Source organism: Artemia sp. Qi Xiang Cuo, chromosome 11 (genome assembly GCF_049724085.1).
Source record: "Artemia sp. Qi Xiang Cuo chromosome 11, ASM4972408v1, whole genome shotgun sequence".
NCBI classification, from domain to species: domain Eukaryota; kingdom Metazoa; phylum Arthropoda; class Branchiopoda; order Anostraca; family Artemiidae; genus Artemia; species Artemia sp. Qi Xiang Cuo.
Window position 1 is genome coordinate 32,545,060 of NC_142804.1, and position 18,850 is coordinate 32,563,909.

The window sequence follows — 18,850 nt, forward strand, 5'->3', positions numbered from 1 at the left end:
AGAATGTTTTTGCCATCAAAATTTCCAAAAAATTGCTTAATAGTGAAATCGACCGTGCAAAAATACCTAATTTTTTCAGCGAAAAGAGGGGAAGAAAAGGGGGGGGGGTGTTAATCTTGAATTTAGATTCCTGCAATATTTTCTGGATTGTAAGGTCCTTTCCTATTAGTTCAAGTCTGAGGAGATCGAAAATAACATCAGAATTGATCTACCCTAAGCGAGGTCAGTGAGGAATGAAAAATCAGAATCTTAATGTGTGCCGCATTTGGTGGATTGAGAGGTTTTTCTTTCTATTGGTTCAAGTTTAGGGGGAGTAAAAAAGATATCAGAGTTGAAAAATTATGTCATTTAATGCCCCATTTCCACACTAAGCATTGTCAGAGAGGGGTGAAAGCACCCTTTTTTGCTATATTCCTACTTTTAGTTTGAACGGTGCTTCATTGCAATTTCACACCCGTGAACTCAAATATTAACTAATATTTGGCCTCTTTATTAGTTTCAACCTGACTTCAGAGGTAAGTGTGAGGGTAATTTTACTTACAACTATATTTTTTTGCTGGCAAGACTAATCAGTGCAAATCTAATCAGTGCAAATCTAATCAGGCAAGGACTAATCAGTGCAAATCTGAACAGAATATTTTCTCCAAATGCTCTTTAAGCTCTATCTGTCTTGACTCTCCTACTCTTATTTTAACCCCCACCCTCCCCCTTTAGCACTTGAGGATGTGATGAGAGCATTAGACAGATTGCAATTTTTATATTCGCTCCAGGATTTGACAATTTCGATTATTATTGTAAAAAAAAACATGAAAAGTAAAAACTATAGCAAAAAAGTGCAAATAAAAACCCTTCAATCACAACTTCGTTTTCTATTATTACGACTCTGAATGAATCACAACTTAGTTTTGATTAAAAATCTATTGAACAAAACACAATATTTGGTTTAATCACATTGGTTATCGAGATCATAATTCTCCAATGAAACATTGAAGTAGCTTGTTCTATGGCAGTGGCTACAAGCAATAGTGCATTAATGTCACTCTTTTTGCAAGTCTATCGAAAGCTATCAAAGTTACCTTTACAGCTGCAGTGAATCAATTTAAGGAAGCTTTCAGGAGCAGCCGGTATATCAGTCCTAATGGGTGTATAACTGTTTGACGAAAGTTTCCAGCCCCAATCTTCAGGTACTAGAGCTGTCGCTGAGCACAACCATGTCATGATTTGAAAACAAATACGCAGTTAGTGGTACTTTGCAGCAGCAGGTGCGAGCGGTAAGCGTCTGGGGTTTATAAAACTAGCCGCACTGGCTACTTTTGATATTAACAGATAATGTCGGAGTTCAGGAAGGCTTCGTCGGATCTAGCTCTGTACAGCTAGAAGAGCCTTGCCGCTTGCCGCAATCATTTCTTCCTTGTTTGCTGAAGAGCAGTGAAACATCTGACAGGCTTCAAAAAACCAGGCACCAGCTGTGACGTTCAATATTGAAGCTTCGCCAACACAGTGGAATCGGAAAGTATTGTCACATCCTGAAAAGACGTGGGTGAACAACAGTGACTTTGTAACCTCTGATAGTAGCTTCATCACCAAGTAGCAGATGTCAAAAATTCTTTGTACATCAGCAGGAATTCCAGTCTTGAAATAAAGATGTGCTTGCTTCGATTTTATATAGTGGATCAGCAAGACCAACAAGTCGGTATCGTTTTCAATCAAGCTGATCTACCTCTTATTGGCTGAAGCAAGTGCAGTTTTGCTATTTAAACATCTGCATCACCTTTGGCCTCTTGTACTTGAGACCTGGATTCCACAAACCAGCTATGATATTCGATTTATTGCTTGAGGTGGAGAAAAAGTCTGATTTCTTCCGAGTAAGCTTCGTTTAAGAACAGAAACTGATGGTGGGCACTTTTTTTTCTTTTGTTCGCTTCCGATGGTGTGATCTTTGATAGTCGACCCCCCCCCCCAAAGGCCGTCAAAAATGATGTGAGCTAATGCAAAATACTTCAGTACAAAAGCTACGTAAGAAGAAGCCACATCTCCTTAAGTGGATAAAGTGCCCCATCCTACCGAACAAAATTGTCAACCACCCTCCACGACATAGTGGCATGTTCGTGTTGGCATTAGTTGGACCTCAGGTTTATGCTGCTCCCATATATTAGCTGCAAGTGTACCTCACCTGCCGGGCACATGGCTTCTTGAGACTATAATATTACAGGTGGGAATATCGATGGCCTGTGTTTCAGCGTATTGGCCAGATTCTAACGATCTGTTGGCTCTTCAGCACATAACCGTTGAAATAATAGTGAAGCGTCTATTTTAATGAATTCGCCGTTTGCCATTGATGTATATTTTGCAGTCAAATTCACTGAACGATCTTTTCTGTTCAATGAACATGAGAAGACAAACTTACGCGTAATTGGATGACAATAGACGGCGCAATCTATATCTGTGTGGTGTTTAAAGTCAGCGGTCATTGTGCGCTGAACATAAATTGGGGAAGTGGGGGTGTTTGGGGATATTTCATCCCCATCTGACCTCGCTTAGGGTAGAAATTGAGTTGTAAATGATAGGAATTTTTGATTCTAATTTCATGTTCGGTCTTCCCGGACCTAAATTAATAGGAAACGACCTTTCAAGGCAGAAAATATTGCAGAAATTTAAATTCAAGATTTCCTCTTCCCCCTCTCTTTTCCACTCTTTTCCCTGAAAAGAAAGGAGTTATTTTGCAAGGGAGATTTCGAAGCCATTTTGGAGATGTTATTAAGTAAATTGGTCTTAACATTTTGGTGTTCATTGGTGTGTGAATACTACACTAATTAAGATTCTGATTTCCCCATTCCCCCTATGATCTGGTTTAGAATTATCAAAACGGTTACCCGTTTTAGGGTGACCGAAATATCATTTTCGGTCTCCCCAGACATAAATTAATAGGAAACGACCTTCCGATCCTGAAAATATTGCAGAAATTAAAATTCAAGTTATTCCCATCCTCTACCCTCCCCCTTTTCCATGAAAAAAGAGGTTTTTCTGCACGAATGATTTCAGCCGATTTTGGATGTGTTATTAAGCGAATTTTTCTGAGCATTTTGATGTCAAAACCATTTCCGTTGCTCAAATGCTGAGGTTTGGCCTTTTATTCGTAGTTTTTCGTAGCATTTTTGTTTCGAACTTAACTAGCCCTGACAAAATATATTTTGTAGCATTTGGACAGTTGCAATGTTTGCCGTCAATAAGAAAATGGAAAAGTAATTCGGAACCAAGATAAAGCTAAACTAAAATTGTAAAGTAGTTTAAAAACCCTTGAAAAACTTAAGCCTAGAGAAGGTCTTTAGAGGTGGTATTGCTGAGATTGTATTATTCATTCCTTCCTATCATTAGCTGGGGCATAATAATAGGCAGTGCAATAGCGCCTGCCTAAGTAAAAAACGATGTTGGCACTAAGTATTATTATTATTATTTTTTTGGTTGGTCTTAGACCAGGGCACTTTGTATTGAAGGCGTTGTCGTAGAAACTTGGAAAAGGGGTCATTCGATTGGAAATTGGAAGGGCTTGTGCCCTTTTAAATAGTCGAAAGTGATTGGAAGGCAACTAACACCCCTTCCACGCCCACCATTTCCCCAAACACATCCAATCCAATTTTGATAGCCATCTTGTTCAACGTAGTTGAAAGATCTAGAAATTATTTCTTTGAGGAGGACAGCTCCCCACAGTCCTCAGGGCATGGGCTTTAATTAATTCCCTGGGGGCATATAAGGTTTTTATTGAAAGCATTCTTGTAGAAACTTCAAAAAGGGCTCATTCAATTGGAAATTCAGAGGTCCTTTTCTAATAGTCGAAAGTGATCGGAGAGCAACTAACCCCCCTATCACGCCCACAATTTCCCAAAACACATCCAATCAAAATTTTGAGATAGCCATTTTGTTCAATGAAGTTGAAAGCTCTGGAAATTAGGTCAGTGAGGATGACATACTCCGCACATCCCTCAGGGAGAGGGTTGTAAGGTATGCCCTAGGGGCATATAAGGTTTTTATAGAAAGCGTTGTCGTAAAAACTTCAAAAAAGGGCTCATTCAATTGGAAATTAAAATGGTTAGTGCCCTTTTTAATAGTTGAAAGTGATTGGAGGGCAACTAACCCCCTCTCAAGCCGACCATTTCCCCAAACACATGCAATCAACATTTTGATATATCCTTTTTGTTCAACGGAGTTGAAAGTTTTGGAAATTAGGTCTTTGAGGATGATAACAACCTCAGAGCTCTCAGGGCAAGGGTTGTAAATTATTCCCTGGGGGTATATAAGGTTTTTATAGAAAGTGTTGTCGTAGAAACTTCAAAAAGGGCTCATTTGGTTGGAAATTGAAAGGGCTGGTGCCTTCTTTATAGTTGAAAGTGATTGGAGGGCAGCTAACTCCCTCTCACGCCCACTATTTTCCCAACACACATGCAATCATAATTTTGAGATAGCTCTTTTGTTCAATGTAGTTTAAAGTTCTGGAAATTATGTCTTTGAGGATGACAAACCCCCCACATCCCTCAGGGAAAGGGTTGTAATTTACGCCCTTGGGGCATATAAGGTTTTTATAGAAAGTATGGTCCTAGAAACTTCAAAAAGGCCCTCATTCAATTGGAAATTGTAAGGGCGAGTGCCCTTTGTATTAGTCGAAAGTAATTGGAGGGCATCTAACCCCCTCTCACGCCCACCATTTCCCCAAACACATGCAATCAAAATTTTGAGATATCAATTTTGTTCAACGCAGTTGAAAGTTTTGGAAATTAGGTCTTTGAGGATAATAATGCCCCCACACCCTCAGGGCAAAGGTTGTAAGTTATGTCCTTGGGGCATATTAAATAAAAAATTTTTCTTTAAACTGAAAGTAAGGAGCGAGGTTAAAACTTAAACGAACATGAATTATTCCGTATATGAAAGGGGCTGCCCCCTCCTCAACCCTCGCTCTTTACGCTAAAGGTTTTTGTTGTTTTAAAAAACAAAGTTGTGAGACAGAGTCAAACTTTAGCATAAAGAGCGAGGAGTTGAGGAGGGGGCATCCCCTTTCATATACGGAATAATATCTGTTCGTTTTAAATTTTAACGTAGCTCCTTACTTTCAGTTAAAAAAAAACTTTTTTTTATTTTATTTCTGAAAGTTTTTGAGTTAATGCAGCTTTTATTTTGGCTCACCGTACATGAATAATTAAAACGAAATTTGCAAATTGATTTTACTTTTTTATTTTGCTAAATGGCTTTCTCGAAATTTTGTTCTGACGTAACTTACAAGTTTATTTACGTAACGAACTTCTATATTCGTATATATTTATTACGTATATTAGGGGTTTCGCCCCCTAGTCAATACCTCGCTCTTTACGCTCAGTTCAAATTTTGTTCCAATTCTTTAAGAATGACCCCTTAATCAAAAAGGCCACTAATTAGAATAAATAGCTCTGATGAAAGTACAAAAAAAAAACTTTAGCGTAAAGAGCGAGGTAATGACTAGAGGGCGAACCGAATCATATACGTAATACTTTTTATTAATAGTCAAAAGTGATTGGAGGGTGAATGCCTTCCACGCCCATCATTTCCCCAAACCTTTTCGATCAACATTTCGATATGACCATTTTGTTCAACGTAGTTGAAAGGTCAGGAAATTATGTCTTTCGGGATGACAACCCCCCTCCATAGCCCTCAGGACAAGGGTCCTAAGTTATGACCTTGGGGCATATAGCCTAAGGTTTTTATAGAAAGTTTTGTCGTAGAAGCTTTAAAAAGGGCTCATTTGATTGGAAATTGAGAGGACTGTTGCATTTTTCATTAGTCGAAAGTGATCAGAGGGCAAATGCCCCCCCCCATGCCCATTATTTCCCCAAACACTTAGTATCAAAATTTGGAGATAGCCATTTTGTTGAAAGCGGTGTCGTAGAAACTTAAAAAAGGGCTCATTCGATTGGAAATTGAGAGAGCTAGTGCTCGATTTAATAGTCGAAAGTGATTGAAAGGCAACAAACCCCCCTCTCGCGCCCACCATTTGTCCAACCACATCTAATCGAAATTTTGAGGTAACTATTTTGTTCAACATAGTTTAAAGTTCTGGAAATTAGGTCTTTGAGGGTAACCCCCCCACAACCCTCAGGGCAAAGATTGTAAGTTATGCCCTGGGGGTATATAAGATTTTGACAGAAAGTTTTGTCGTAGAAACTTCAAAAACGGCTCATTCAATTGGGAATCGAGATGGCTAGTGCCCGTATACTAAAGTACAAATTATATTCTGGCTTTTAGAAAGCATAGGGTTTAGAGACCTCTTACATTAATTTTTGCTCGTTTTGAGTTCGACTCTGTTATTTATTTTAATTTCTGTTTATTTTTGGGTTTCATTTTTTATTGATACTGATTTGTGGCAGTTGTATGCTTGGTAGATTATTTTATTCTATTTTTGTTCATTTGTGGTTTAATGGAGTTCTTTACTTTTTTTTGAAAAACGTATTTTGTAGAAAAGTTTTTTTAATTAATTTTCCCAAAGATGTATTACTGCAGCTACATTTGCAAATAATTAAGACACTACAAGTAATTTCTAAACTACCCCCTAGTAATATAAAACCCCCAATTCAATAGCTACGAGTGTCATAATAAAGCTACGAGTGTCATAATTTATTCCAACCAAATCAAGATGAGGTAATAAGTGGTCATTTATGCAGATGAAATACAGAAAATAAGCATTGTGCAATTCAAACTAGTTAAACAAATAGCAATTGCTTACAGGAGTCAGTGCCAAACGGAAAGATCTGTAAATTAAAATGATTCGCTGTAGACATGACCTCAATGGTAAAAGACATTGCTAGTTTAATCACGAAATAAGTGAGCTGTTACCACCAATAGCGTTTTTATGCCAACAAAGTGTTTGGTATGTGTATATACATATTTGGATTTTAGTATGTTTTATGGTAAGTATGTTTTTTTTATTATTCTGCCGCCGTAATAAAAGTGAATAGTAATATTATCCCTATTGTTTCCCCTACGCTTTTATTACCCCTGTATTACCCCTACGCTTTACTAAACATTTTTTGGATAATGAAACCATGTCAGGCTTGCAAAATAATACTAATGATCTTCTTTCTATTTTCAGATAACAGTAGTTTTCGATTGTAAAGAAGCTACTAGCTCGCCCTTGACAATTATATCACTTTTAGCATTTGGTACTTTTGATTTATAGCCACCACACTCAAGATCTTGTATCGCGAACATGAGACAGTAGCCTAACCGGTTTTCATGTTCTTTATACCAGACAGTATTAGCTTCAGCTCGGTAGGAAACTACATGGCAGCTATATTTTAATTACATATTGGTAAATTTTCGGCAGTTCATATTATTGACTTACGAATAAAGTGAACATAATACTCGATGGCTTTTTTTTATGCCCTTTGCGAATATAATAATCATTTTTGTCGGAAATGAATTTTACTCTCACTCCTATATATACCAATCCAGGGTATATATTTGCACATTCGGGGGGGTAGGGGTAAAGTTTAAACTTAACTCTCCTTTGCATCAGAAATAAACTTTACCCCACCCCCTAATGTGCAAATATATACCCTGAATTGGTATATATAGGGGTGGGGGTAAAATTAATTTCCGACAAAAATGATTGTTATATTCGTAAAGAGCATAAAAACAGGCATCGAGAAGTATGTTTACTTTATTCGTAAGTCCATAATATGAACTGCCAAAAATTTACGTAAATTGTTTAGGTTAGGTTAGTTCAATCTACGTATTTAATATAATGTGGTCTGCCCCTCCCCCCTTCCATAATTCTATGTTGTAGTTTTTATAATTTTGTTGATAAAGTATTATATTTTCATCATATTTTGTTTTATTTCATTAGTATTAACCAAACTTCACTTCTCGACAGAACTTGAGTGTGGTGGCTATAAGACACAAGTACCGTACATTGTTTTTTAGAGTAGTTCGATAAATTGTGTACGTTTGAATAGTTTTTTTCAAAGCAAAACGGCTTTAACTTGCCCCAGCAATTCTTAAATGAAATAAATCTTTCTCGAAACATAATACATAGCTTGTTTGTTTAAAATGCTTTATTTTTTGGAATATTCGGTACTCTTGCATTATATCGGCCTTTCTAAAAAGTCAAGTTTGGTTAATGCTAATTAAATAAAATAAAAAAGGATGAATATATAATAGTTTAGAAACAAATTTGGGCTATATATTTGCACATTAGGGGGGGGGGGGTTAAAGCATTGCATATATTGAATACGTAACCTAACCAAACCTAGGTACCCCCCCCCCCTAAACCCCAAAAAACAACAGTTTAAATATCGTATACGCAATGAAAACCATGCCATGTATTCCAGTACTTTATAGCGGTATCTTGAATTAACCCGTCAAAACGGGTTTTTCATGACTGGTTTCCTTGTAATGGCCCATATAATGCAAGAGTACTGAATTTTCTTAATAATGTTTTCTCCCTCACTGTAAGGCTCTTTGGGCCTGTAATCCCTCCCTGAAATGTAAAATGTTGTCCACTATTCTTAGATGAGAGAGATAGAGAGAGAGAGAATTTGTTAAAACAACAAAAGCAGAAAAAAACAGAAAACAACAGAGAAAAAAAATACATAACAAATACCACAGATTTTAATTCATAACTCTGTGCCTAGAGATCTCGATGAAGCCTGTTTTAGGACACATGCGTAGCTTTACTAACGAAAATTAATAATAATTAACCATTCGAATACATACACAAAAATACTCGTTTTTACTTTGGGAATCCACAAAATATATCTAGAGAGTAATCCCTTTGCCGATACTTACTAAAACAAAATCCTTTAACTCAGATTATTCCTTAATATGTTTAATATCTTCGGGCACATCTAACCAACATATAGGTGGAACATACCTGAATGAAAAGGCGGATCGCATAGAAGGAGCAATTGGTGTTAGCAGGAGCGGATCCAGGATTTTTTTTCGGGGGGGGGGGAGGTTTACTAATTTTTGACTTTTTCGGGGGGTTTTTACTAATTTTTGACTCAGTTTTCGACTAATTTTACTGATTTTTACCTAGGTTTTACTAATTTTCGACTTATTTTCGACTCGGTCAAAAATTTCGGGGGGGGGGGTTCAAACCGGGTACCCACCCCCCCCCCCTGGATACGGCCTTGGGTGTTAGGACATTCTGAGCTTGTCTAGTTGAATAATTATTGACCTGGTTTCCTAGCTGAAACATAAAATTGAAACAAGGTCCAAGATTGCCGTTCATAAGCTGATACATTAGTTTAACATATGTTTTGCATAACTCAGATTTCCGGCAATTTTTTTTAAGTGTGCACCCACTCCTTTCGGAAATGGATTCTGGGTTGGGTGCTTGTACGAGACTTCTGAAATTTTGACCCTCCAGGCAACGAACGTTGGCAAGCCTTTTGTCCCCTGCCTAAATTTCGAGAATTTTGTAACTTTTAAGGAAATGAATTGTAGCCTAATGCTACAATCACGTATATTTGCCATAAAACATGACTATATTCACGATTTTTCTAACTACCCCCCCCCCCTAAAAAAAATCCAGCGTCTATGCCTACCCCGCCCTTATCCTTTCTTAACATTCGAAAATTCCGTATGTATGTGCTTGTGGAACATGGAATGTACACACTAACCCTCTACCTTATTTTTAATAAATGGGTCAGAAGAAAAGACAACAGTTGAATCTCCATATAATACGAACAAAACAAAAATAAACATTACCACATTACATTCACAAGAAGTACCGAAGCAAATTAGTGTGTTTGGGACGATAAAAAAAAAAACACAAACGCAAAGCAGGTATTAGCCCGTTCCGCCATCCTCACTAAACAAATAATCAGCCGTTCTAAAATTAAACCGTTTACAGGGAACTCGAATGAATCACACACTCATAATCTACAACTCAACCCAATCCCCGACACTCACCCAATCACAACGACACATACCGACACTCACCCAATTATGAAACATATAAAACAAAATGTCTTTTAACATAGCTCTACATACAATACTTAACTCGACCCCCTTTTTAAAACAAGCTTTCTTAGGGTTTATGTTCACTCTTAAACAAACAATTTTGTGACAAGGCTGCCGCTATAATTTGCACGTAAAGGGGATGCTACCATTTCATCTAACCGTCACAAGCACTAAACGTCATTTCGTCGACAAGGAAAATCCGTCAGAACATCGACACGTTAGGACATCGACACGTTAGGACATCGACAGTCACAATCGCTTCCTGTCAGAACGTCAACAATCATAACATCGACACGTCAGTTCATCGACAGTCACAATCGTTACTCGTCAGAACGTCGACAGTCATAACATCGACACGTCATTTCGTCGACAGTCACAATCGCTACCCGTCAGAGCGTCGACAGTCATAACATCTAAAAAATGTTAGATGTTATGACGTGTCGATGTTATGACTGTCGACGTTCTAACTGTTAGTGGTTCTGACGGATTTTCGTTATCAAGAATTTTTTAGATGTTATGACGTGTCGATGTTATGACTGTCGACGTTCTGACGGTTAGTGGTTCTGACGGATTTTCGTTATAAATTTTTTTTATAAGTTTATATAATATTAATAAGCATATAATAGTTTAGAAACAAATTTAGAAACACATCAGGGGGGGGGGGTAAAGCATAGCATAGATTAAATACGTACCCTAACCTTACCGAGGTACCTCTTCCCCCCCTAAACCCCAGAAGACTAAATTTTTAAGATTTTAGATGTTATGACGTGTCGATGTTATGACTGTCGACGTTCTGACGGTTTGTGGTTCTGACGCATTTTTGTTATGAATCTTTTTTTTTAGATGTTTTGACTTGTCGATGTTATGACTGTCGACGTTCTGACGGTTAGTGGTTCTGATGGATTTTCGTTATGAAAAAAAAAATTTGATGTTATGACGTGTTATGGCTGTCGACATTCTGACGGGTAGCGATTGTGACTGTCGATGGACTGACGTTTCGATGTTATGACTGTCGGTGTTCTGACGAGTAGCGATTGTGACTGTCGATGTTCTGACTGTCTATGTACTGACTTATCAATGTTATGACTATCAATGTCCTTATCTGTCAATGTTCTGACGGATTCTTTTTCAGTGTTAAAACAGGTTTTTTTAATGTCCTGACGTGTCAATGTCCTGGTGCCTTCCCCAAGTAAAGGGTAAGGTACTTGTATCATTGGATTCATTAGTCTCACATTCATCCATTCACCGAGCCGGAATTTTGATAATTCTTTGAGCTACGGAATGATAGTTAAAATGTTGTCTTTTGTTTATATATTGAAGTCGTAGGAAAACAGAAGAACAACATACCGACAATTTCACTGGGAACGTAAACCATAAGCTAAATATCAATTTCCAAGAATTCGCAGAATTTTGAAATCGAAAATGTGTTCCCAAAGACGCAGATTTTTAAGAGTTTTAATTTCAGAAGTAAATGAATAAAAATAAAGAATCTTACTTGACGTATGATGCTGATTGAGCTGTCTGAATAACTTCCATCCGATTGTCTCTGCTTCTTCTTAAGTTTGTTTGCCTGAAAATTCCATTTTTTATAAATTACTGAGTTACAAACACTGTTCATAATGCTAACATAATTTAAACTCCTCAATTTTCTTCACATCTTTAATTGGTTGACATTGCGTAAAATGTTACGTGTTTCCATTTCTTTCAAGGGCCAGTCTCCTTCCCGGTAAATGGTGCATTAATTAGCTTCATCCAATTAATTAAACTTAGCCTTTTAATGAATGCAGCCGTTATACTGCAAATGATGGTTTTTAGCTTCTTATCCTAATAGTTTTGAAGTTAGTAGATCACTTTGTTTCTTCTGAAACAAATTAAGGACAAATAGTGGCGTCAGCTGGGTGAGGGGACATTGCCACACTTAATTCCTCCCCCCTCCTATATTTTGAAAAATAAGTTTTTTTGGGGTTTCTTCTTCGAAAATGCTTTTTTTTTATATTTTCAGTGAGAAAATTTAAAAAAAAAACTAAAAGGCTTCCCCCCATAGATTTTGGAAAACACATTCCACCCATCCTCCAATTCCTTGAATTGACGCCACTAATTAGTAATTCAAACACAGAAAAACGAATGGAAAAATCTAAATGGGCACCTTAATCGGTTAGCCGGGGGGGGGGCTTGAGAAACAAGGGTCTAAAATCCTCTTCCTCTCGATCAAAATGGGAGAGACAAAACTTCTAAAGATGTTATCTTATCACCTATATTGACACATATGTATGTTTAGAAAAATGGTCATTTTCGATTTGTTAATGTTGAATCATTAGGGAAATTAAGTCAATTTATTAGAAGCAATTTCATTTGCTGTAAGTCGTCACAATTTCGGAATGGGAGCATTTTGGGTTTTGGCCGTCACAAATAACCCACAAAACAAGTAGGTTCTGCGGAAAATCCAGGGAACTCCTAGACGTCACAGGTCTAAATGCCTTACTGCGTAAGAGCTGTTTAAAAAATAGTTTGGGTACAGTTAGCTAAGAGTGTATGGACAAAAAAGGGTGACCCAAAAGGAAAATTATATTGCGGGAACATTGTCGGTACATGTTTACAGTACCCATAGATCTGGTATTAAAATCTGCTTCGCATCGTGGCACATACGAATTGTGCTAAAACCCAGACAACACTGCTTCCCCGGAAATACTCCCAAAATGCATATGCGTGAATCTTTGCAGAATGCTCTGACATAAGCCTTTTACTTTCTCAGATGGTTAAGACAAATGGACAAATAATATTGAAAAGAGTGACTGGTATTAGAAGTTTTATTTTCAATTATGAAAAAAGAAATTAAAAATCAGTAGTACTATCATCAAAATTTACATCTTTTTCATTCATCCTAGACACATACCGTATGTGACCTTGATATTTTTGTCTCTTTATTTGCTATTTAAAAGTACATGACCAGAATTCAGTTTGAGCACCAAGTTCGTTAAGTCCAGCTTTTGCCTAAGATTGTCTGGAGCAATTTTTGCTTAGTTATTTAAATCTTTTCTTTTGAAACAATTACATCCAAAACACTAATTGGGTTCTTCATAGCTTTCTTTACAAAGTCTTGAAACATAATGAGAAATTTCAGTAAGCTCCTATTCTATTGCTGTATATTTTTACCAATATGTTTTTACATATTACTTTTGAAAATCTGAAAAAAGGAATAAAAAAAGATTTTTTTTTTTTTCATTCCTTGCAAGGTAGAGGAGTTTCCTTTGCATTTTTGATTTCCCCGTAAACGGGTTAATTCTCTTATTAAAATATTCCGGCACATAATAATTTCTTCGCTGTAGGCCAAGGAGCAGGACCTGCCAGCTTTTGGCTAGCCAGAACCTTCTTTACGAGGTGGGTGTAATACGGTGCAATGTGCATTATGGCCAACTTTTTAACTAAAACCTATCGGTGAAAAACGAGAAGTTTCTATAATTTAGGGCCATTTCCTCTGACACTAAGTGGATTATGTCATCAGTGGATGTGCACCTGTTGGATCTTTTAATTAATCCGAGAATGATGACTGTGTCGAGATTTTGGATTCCATGACATCAGGGGTATAAGGGGGTATATGAAGAGCTAGAGGTTATTTTTTTGGGGGGCGGGGGGGGGGCATTGATCCAAATTTATGTCCAGTCATACATTTCAACTCTCTGTAAAATTCCAGTTTTAATAAGGTACAACATAAACGCCCCTTCCGCTGAAACATATCTGTGAAGAATGAGCCAATTTCATAATGTGGGGGCCCTTTAATTAACTGCGTGAATTTTGTTTCTCGTGGAAGAAACTCAGTTAGACTATTTGGTCATTATGAGTGTACAATTTTTACTTCTTGTCTGTAATTAGAGTACTTGCTAGTAAGGCCCCCAGGGGGGTGGGGTATGGGGGTTTGAACCCCCCCCCCCTTGAAACGTTGGTCTGACTTGTAAAAATGTAACGAAAATGAATATAAACCAATTTTTTATGGGTTTTTGTAGTTTATTTGTGTAAAACCCTCCCCAAAAAATCTTAGAGTAACGCCCCCCCCCCCCGCCGAAAAAAAATCCTGGGTACGGCCTTGCTTGCTAGAGTACTTCAAAACCTCCAAACAAAAAATTGACAATTACTGTAGTTAGAAATAATTACACTGACATAATTTATATCCAGATTTCTCAGGCATTTCAGTGCTGAAGGATAACAAAAGAAAAGCAATTGTCGGTTTTTGAATTTAAAGGTTCGCATTGGTACTTAACAAATGACCCTCATGTGGTCGAGTCTTTGGTAAAAGGATATTCCCAGACATGAGTACTTGAAATTCAATGTACCCTTACATAATTGACAATGCCCGAAAAACCTCCAGTAATTCGAGCAAGGGATCTTTATTGTACAATCTATCAGACTTTTACGATCTTTTAATTAAACAGTTTGCTCCTTCGCTTATTTTCTCATTGAAGTCTGTGGGCTGGACCGATAAATAGAAAGAGAACAATTGTCCAGAAATTCCAGTTATAAGGCAGGGACACATTGTTTTTACCTGTGAGTACTTCAACCTTATATTATTCCCGAAAGATTGTTTTCCTATTTTTGTGAAAAAAAAATTGGTGTACCTGCCTGGGCACGTATGCGATTTGTATGCAAGTTTTGTATGATCTTCATATAAATAGAAGTTATGCTTTCCTATTTTCTTTTATAAAATTCCGGTGTATGTGCCTGGGCATGTATGCCCGATATGTACAGTTAGGAAGATATGATCTTCAAGTAAATAAATGAGAAAAGACAATGTTTTTAACTGAAAATAAAGAGCAACATTAAAACTTAAACGGACAGAAATTATTCCATGCATGAGGAATAATTTCCTCATACATGCTCCTTCTTCAACCTTCGCTCTTTACGCTAAAAGCCTTAAGGTTCTTTAAAAATAGTTCTCATTCAAATTAAACGGCCCTTGTATTTGAGCAGTCGTTCTTATTGAACTTAGACAAAAAAAAACTTCAGCGTAAAGAGCAATGGTGAGGAAGGGGAAGCCCCCCTCATGTACGGAGTAATTTCGGTTCAAGTTTTAATATTGCTCCTTACTATCAGTGGTAAAAACTTATTTTTTTGTTACTTTCTGACTATTTTTCAAATCCTGTCAGGTAATTTCCTCCCCTCCACCACCCCACCCCCGTGTAACTTTTCCTCTTGAAAATTCTCAGTGAAAACTTTCCTCCCCACAAAAATTCTTCTCATGGAAATCAAGACCCGCAGAAAATCTAACCCCCTTCCCACCAAAAAAAAATCGTAAATATCCCAATATCAAATACTATATGTGAACAAATAACAAATTGTGTAACTTGTAGCTTTTTATCTAGGGACTCTAGGGGTTATGTCATCCTCAAAGGCATAGTTATTGAACCTCTCGACTATGCTGAATCAAATGGCTATCTCCAAATTTTGGTGGGTAACATTAAACTTAATTGATATTCTGCATTTGGAATTAGCTTAAAAGGCCGTTCCTTTTGATGTATTAGATAAAAAAAGACGTTTTTTAGCTGAAAGTAAGGAGGGACATTAAAACTTAAAACGAACAGGAATGATTACATATTTGAGGAAGGTTGCCCCCTCCTCAACGCCTCTCTCTTTACGCTAAAGTTTTTTATTGTTTTAAAAAATAAAGTTGTGAGACAGAGTCAAAATTTAGCGTAAAGAGTGAGGCGTTGAGGAGGGAACAGTCCCTTTCATATACGGGATAATTTCTGTTCGTTTTAAGTTTTAGTGTCGCTCCTTACTTTCAGCTAAAAAACCTGTTGTTTTAAATTTAATTTTGAATATTTTTGAATTAATGCAGCTTTGATTTTGGCTCACCGTACATGAATAATTAAAACGAAATTAGTATGTTGATTTTTCTTTTTATTGGCTAAATGGCTTTCTCAAAATTTTGTTCTGACGTAACTTACAAATTAACTTACGTAATTAACTTATATATTCGTATATTTTTATTATGTATATTAGGGGGTTCGCCCACTAGTCAATACCTCGCTCTTTAGGCTAAAGTACAAATTTTGTTCCAATTCTTTGAGAAAGACCCCTTAATCACGAAGGCCGTGTACCTCAAGCATATAATAATGTCTGTTCTTTCAATGTTTGTCGTCGCTTTTTACCTCCATTTGAATAAAAGCTTGTTTTCAATTTAATTCAATAAAAGCAAGAAAATATTGATGACAATCTGTTCGTATATTAAAATGAATTGTAAATTAAACAATATTATGTATATAAACATATATCAAACAATATTGAACAAAATTTAATGTCATTAATATTTTTCTTGCAAGTTGGACATGTACTTTGAAATTTTTAAAATTTTTATATCAGAAGAAAAATTTTGTTTTCGGTAAATCACAAAGATATTCCACTTTTAGGGGGAATCGATATAAACGTATATCTGATAATGAACTCACTCTTTTAATACGGCATTAATTTTCATCCGAGTGTCCTGCCTTTTAAGTCAATTCCTTTCAAGTGTGTATAGCATTAACAACAAGGTAAAGCCTGCATACAGAAACACAAATTGGCAACATTTATGAGAATTAAATTTAGGTTTGATAAAGACAAAACTCGCTTGAAAATACCCACCTTGTGGTTATGTAACGTCTTAAAAAGACCCTTTTCAGGAATACCCCCCGCCTAAAAATTGCTCAACTACCAACCCCCTCCCATGTGGTCAGTAGAATTCCAGGCACAGAGAATCAAGAATCCAGGCAGTCATAAGCAGATTTATGATACATAACGAGAAATATTCAAATTTGTATGAAATTAGGACTTCTGGGATAAATAATATTTTCATTTCTATGTATTTTTTTGCTTATTTTTTTGTGCTTCCAATATCCTTTTAGAAAGTGCTCTGGCATAGATCACTTGAAGACATAACCTCTTCCAGAAATAAAAATTATTGCTCCGATTGGTAATTTATCTATTTGATATCGATAATTGAAAGGCCCCTGGGTATAAACCCGTTTTAGGTATGTGAGGGGCAGTAATAAAAGCTTGCATATGAAGGTCATGATTCAGGTCATAAGTTGAATTTCTCGTCTTTCCAACTTTTTTCATTACACGGGCATAACACGCAAGATCGATTTTAATGACATAAAAAGGCGGTATCACCTGTTCGATAAATTACCTAGAGTCGAAACTGGACTTGGTTTAAAGAAAAAAAAGATAGGCCTAAGAGATTCCTTAAATGATAATGGCCATGTTGTCATGAAAAGAATTAGCCTTTGAAGAAAAGGATTTTCGTTTATAAATTGTGTCAGCTCTTTTTTGTTTAAGATCAGTAAGTGTAAGAAACAGGTTTCTTTTTCTCTCTCCCTCCCTTTTGGTTATGTGATAAAGAAAAGAATAATAAGAACATTTCCACTTTAAGTTTAAAAAAAATCCCAAAGATAATCAATTTAAATTAGAAAAACGCGTATCTGTTTAGTAGAAACTATAGCACTTCGCAAACTCCTTTTAAAAATAACAAGTCAAAAAAAAAAAAAAAAAAAAAAAAAAAAAAAAAAAAAAATTGAAGCCTATCGAGAATACCATCTAATATCATGGTTCCTATGTTGGGTTAAATGAAAAACATGTTTTTTCAACTAAAAGTAAGGAGTAGCATTACAACTTATAACGAACAGAAATTGTTCCGTATATAAGGTGTTTCCATGAAGCCTATCGGGAATACCATCTAATACCATGGTTCCTATGTTGGATTAAATAAAAATAAGTTTTTCAACTAAAAGTAAGGAGTAGCTTTAAAACTTATAATGAACAGAAATTATTCCGTATATGAAGGGTTTCCCCCTCAATATCTCACTCTTGGCGCTAAGTTTCTAAGTACTTTAAAAAGTATCTTATTCTAATTAAACAGCCCTAGTGTTTCAGGAGTCTTTCGTTAAGAATTGGGACAAAAAGTCAAACTTTAACGTAAAGAGTGAGGTATTTAGGATGGGGCAACCCCCCTCATAGACGCATTAAATTCTGGTCGTTTTATGTTTTAATGTCGCTCCTTACTTTCAGTTGAAAATTTGTCTTTGTATTTAATTTCGGATCGTTTTCCAAATACAGTCGGGAATACGACTCCCTCTCCACGGAGAATTCCATCCCCCCAAAAAATCCTCCACGGAGAGGATCTCCGTGGAGGATTTTTGTTCGGATCCAAGAGTGGATCCAGGATTTTTGTTCGGGAGGGGGGGGGTTACTAATTTTCGACTCGGTTTTCGACTAAATTTACTAATTTTTACTAAGGTTTTACTAATTTTCGACTAATTTCCGACTCGATCAAAAATTTCGGGGGGGGGGGGGTTCAAACCGGGTACCCCCCCCCCTCCCCACCCCTGGACACGGCCTTGCGGAGAGCTCCTCCCACGCACCTCCCCCCCTAAGAAAATCCCCCCGTACAACTCCATCCTAGTTGAAAATCCCCCCCCCCCGAAAATTTTAGCCTGAAAAATTGTCCTTAGCATAATTTTATTTGAAAAAAAAAACTTTGATCCTTTTCAAATCATGCCGAAAATCTCCCTTCCGTGGAGACTTTCCTCGAAATCTTCGCCCCACCTCCTGTGGAAAGTTGCTTCCATGGTAAATTCCCCTATGGAAAATTTCTTCTTTGGAAAATTTACCCCTCCCATGAAAAATTCCTCCAGACAATTCTAACTCTGCTGAAAATTTCCCCAGGAACATCTCCACATGTAAAATTGAGTCGACAAAGAGAAGGTAAGACAAATACAGAGAATTTCGCGTAGGACTCAGGCAAATTCCCAAGTGTAAGATTTTTTGCGGAAAGTTCATCCCCCGGAGACTTCCCTCCTATGAAAATTTTTTTCCTGCGAAAATCCCCCCCCCC

General features: G+C 36.8%; 2 protein-coding genes across 4 annotated transcripts in view; one reads left to right on the forward strand and one right to left on the reverse strand.

Annotated features, from left to right (window-relative positions):
* Positions 1-18,850, reverse strand: part of Ca-beta (Calcium channel protein beta subunit) — a 295,614-nt gene that overhangs the window by 239,759 nt on the left and 37,005 nt on the right. The window contains exon 2 of one of the 2 annotated variants that reach the window (XM_089096699.1): positions 11,483-11,557. In XM_089096699.1, the coding sequence (XP_088952825.1) occupies positions 11,483-11,557 (75 nt within the window). Of the gene's footprint in view, positions 1-11,482; positions 11,558-18,850 lie in introns of those variants that run through there. The other variant, XM_089096702.1, reaches the window with a different exon arrangement.
* The window catches only part of ab (BTB/POZ-zinc finger protein abrupt), a 241,106-nt gene continuing 229,089 nt past the window's right edge, over positions 6,834-18,850 (forward strand). The window contains exon 1 of one of the 2 annotated variants that reach the window (XM_089096706.1): positions 6,834-6,929. The gene's annotated coding sequence lies outside the window, so the exon portion shown is untranslated. The remainder of the gene's footprint in view (positions 6,930-18,850) is intronic. The other variant, XM_089096704.1, reaches the window with a different exon arrangement.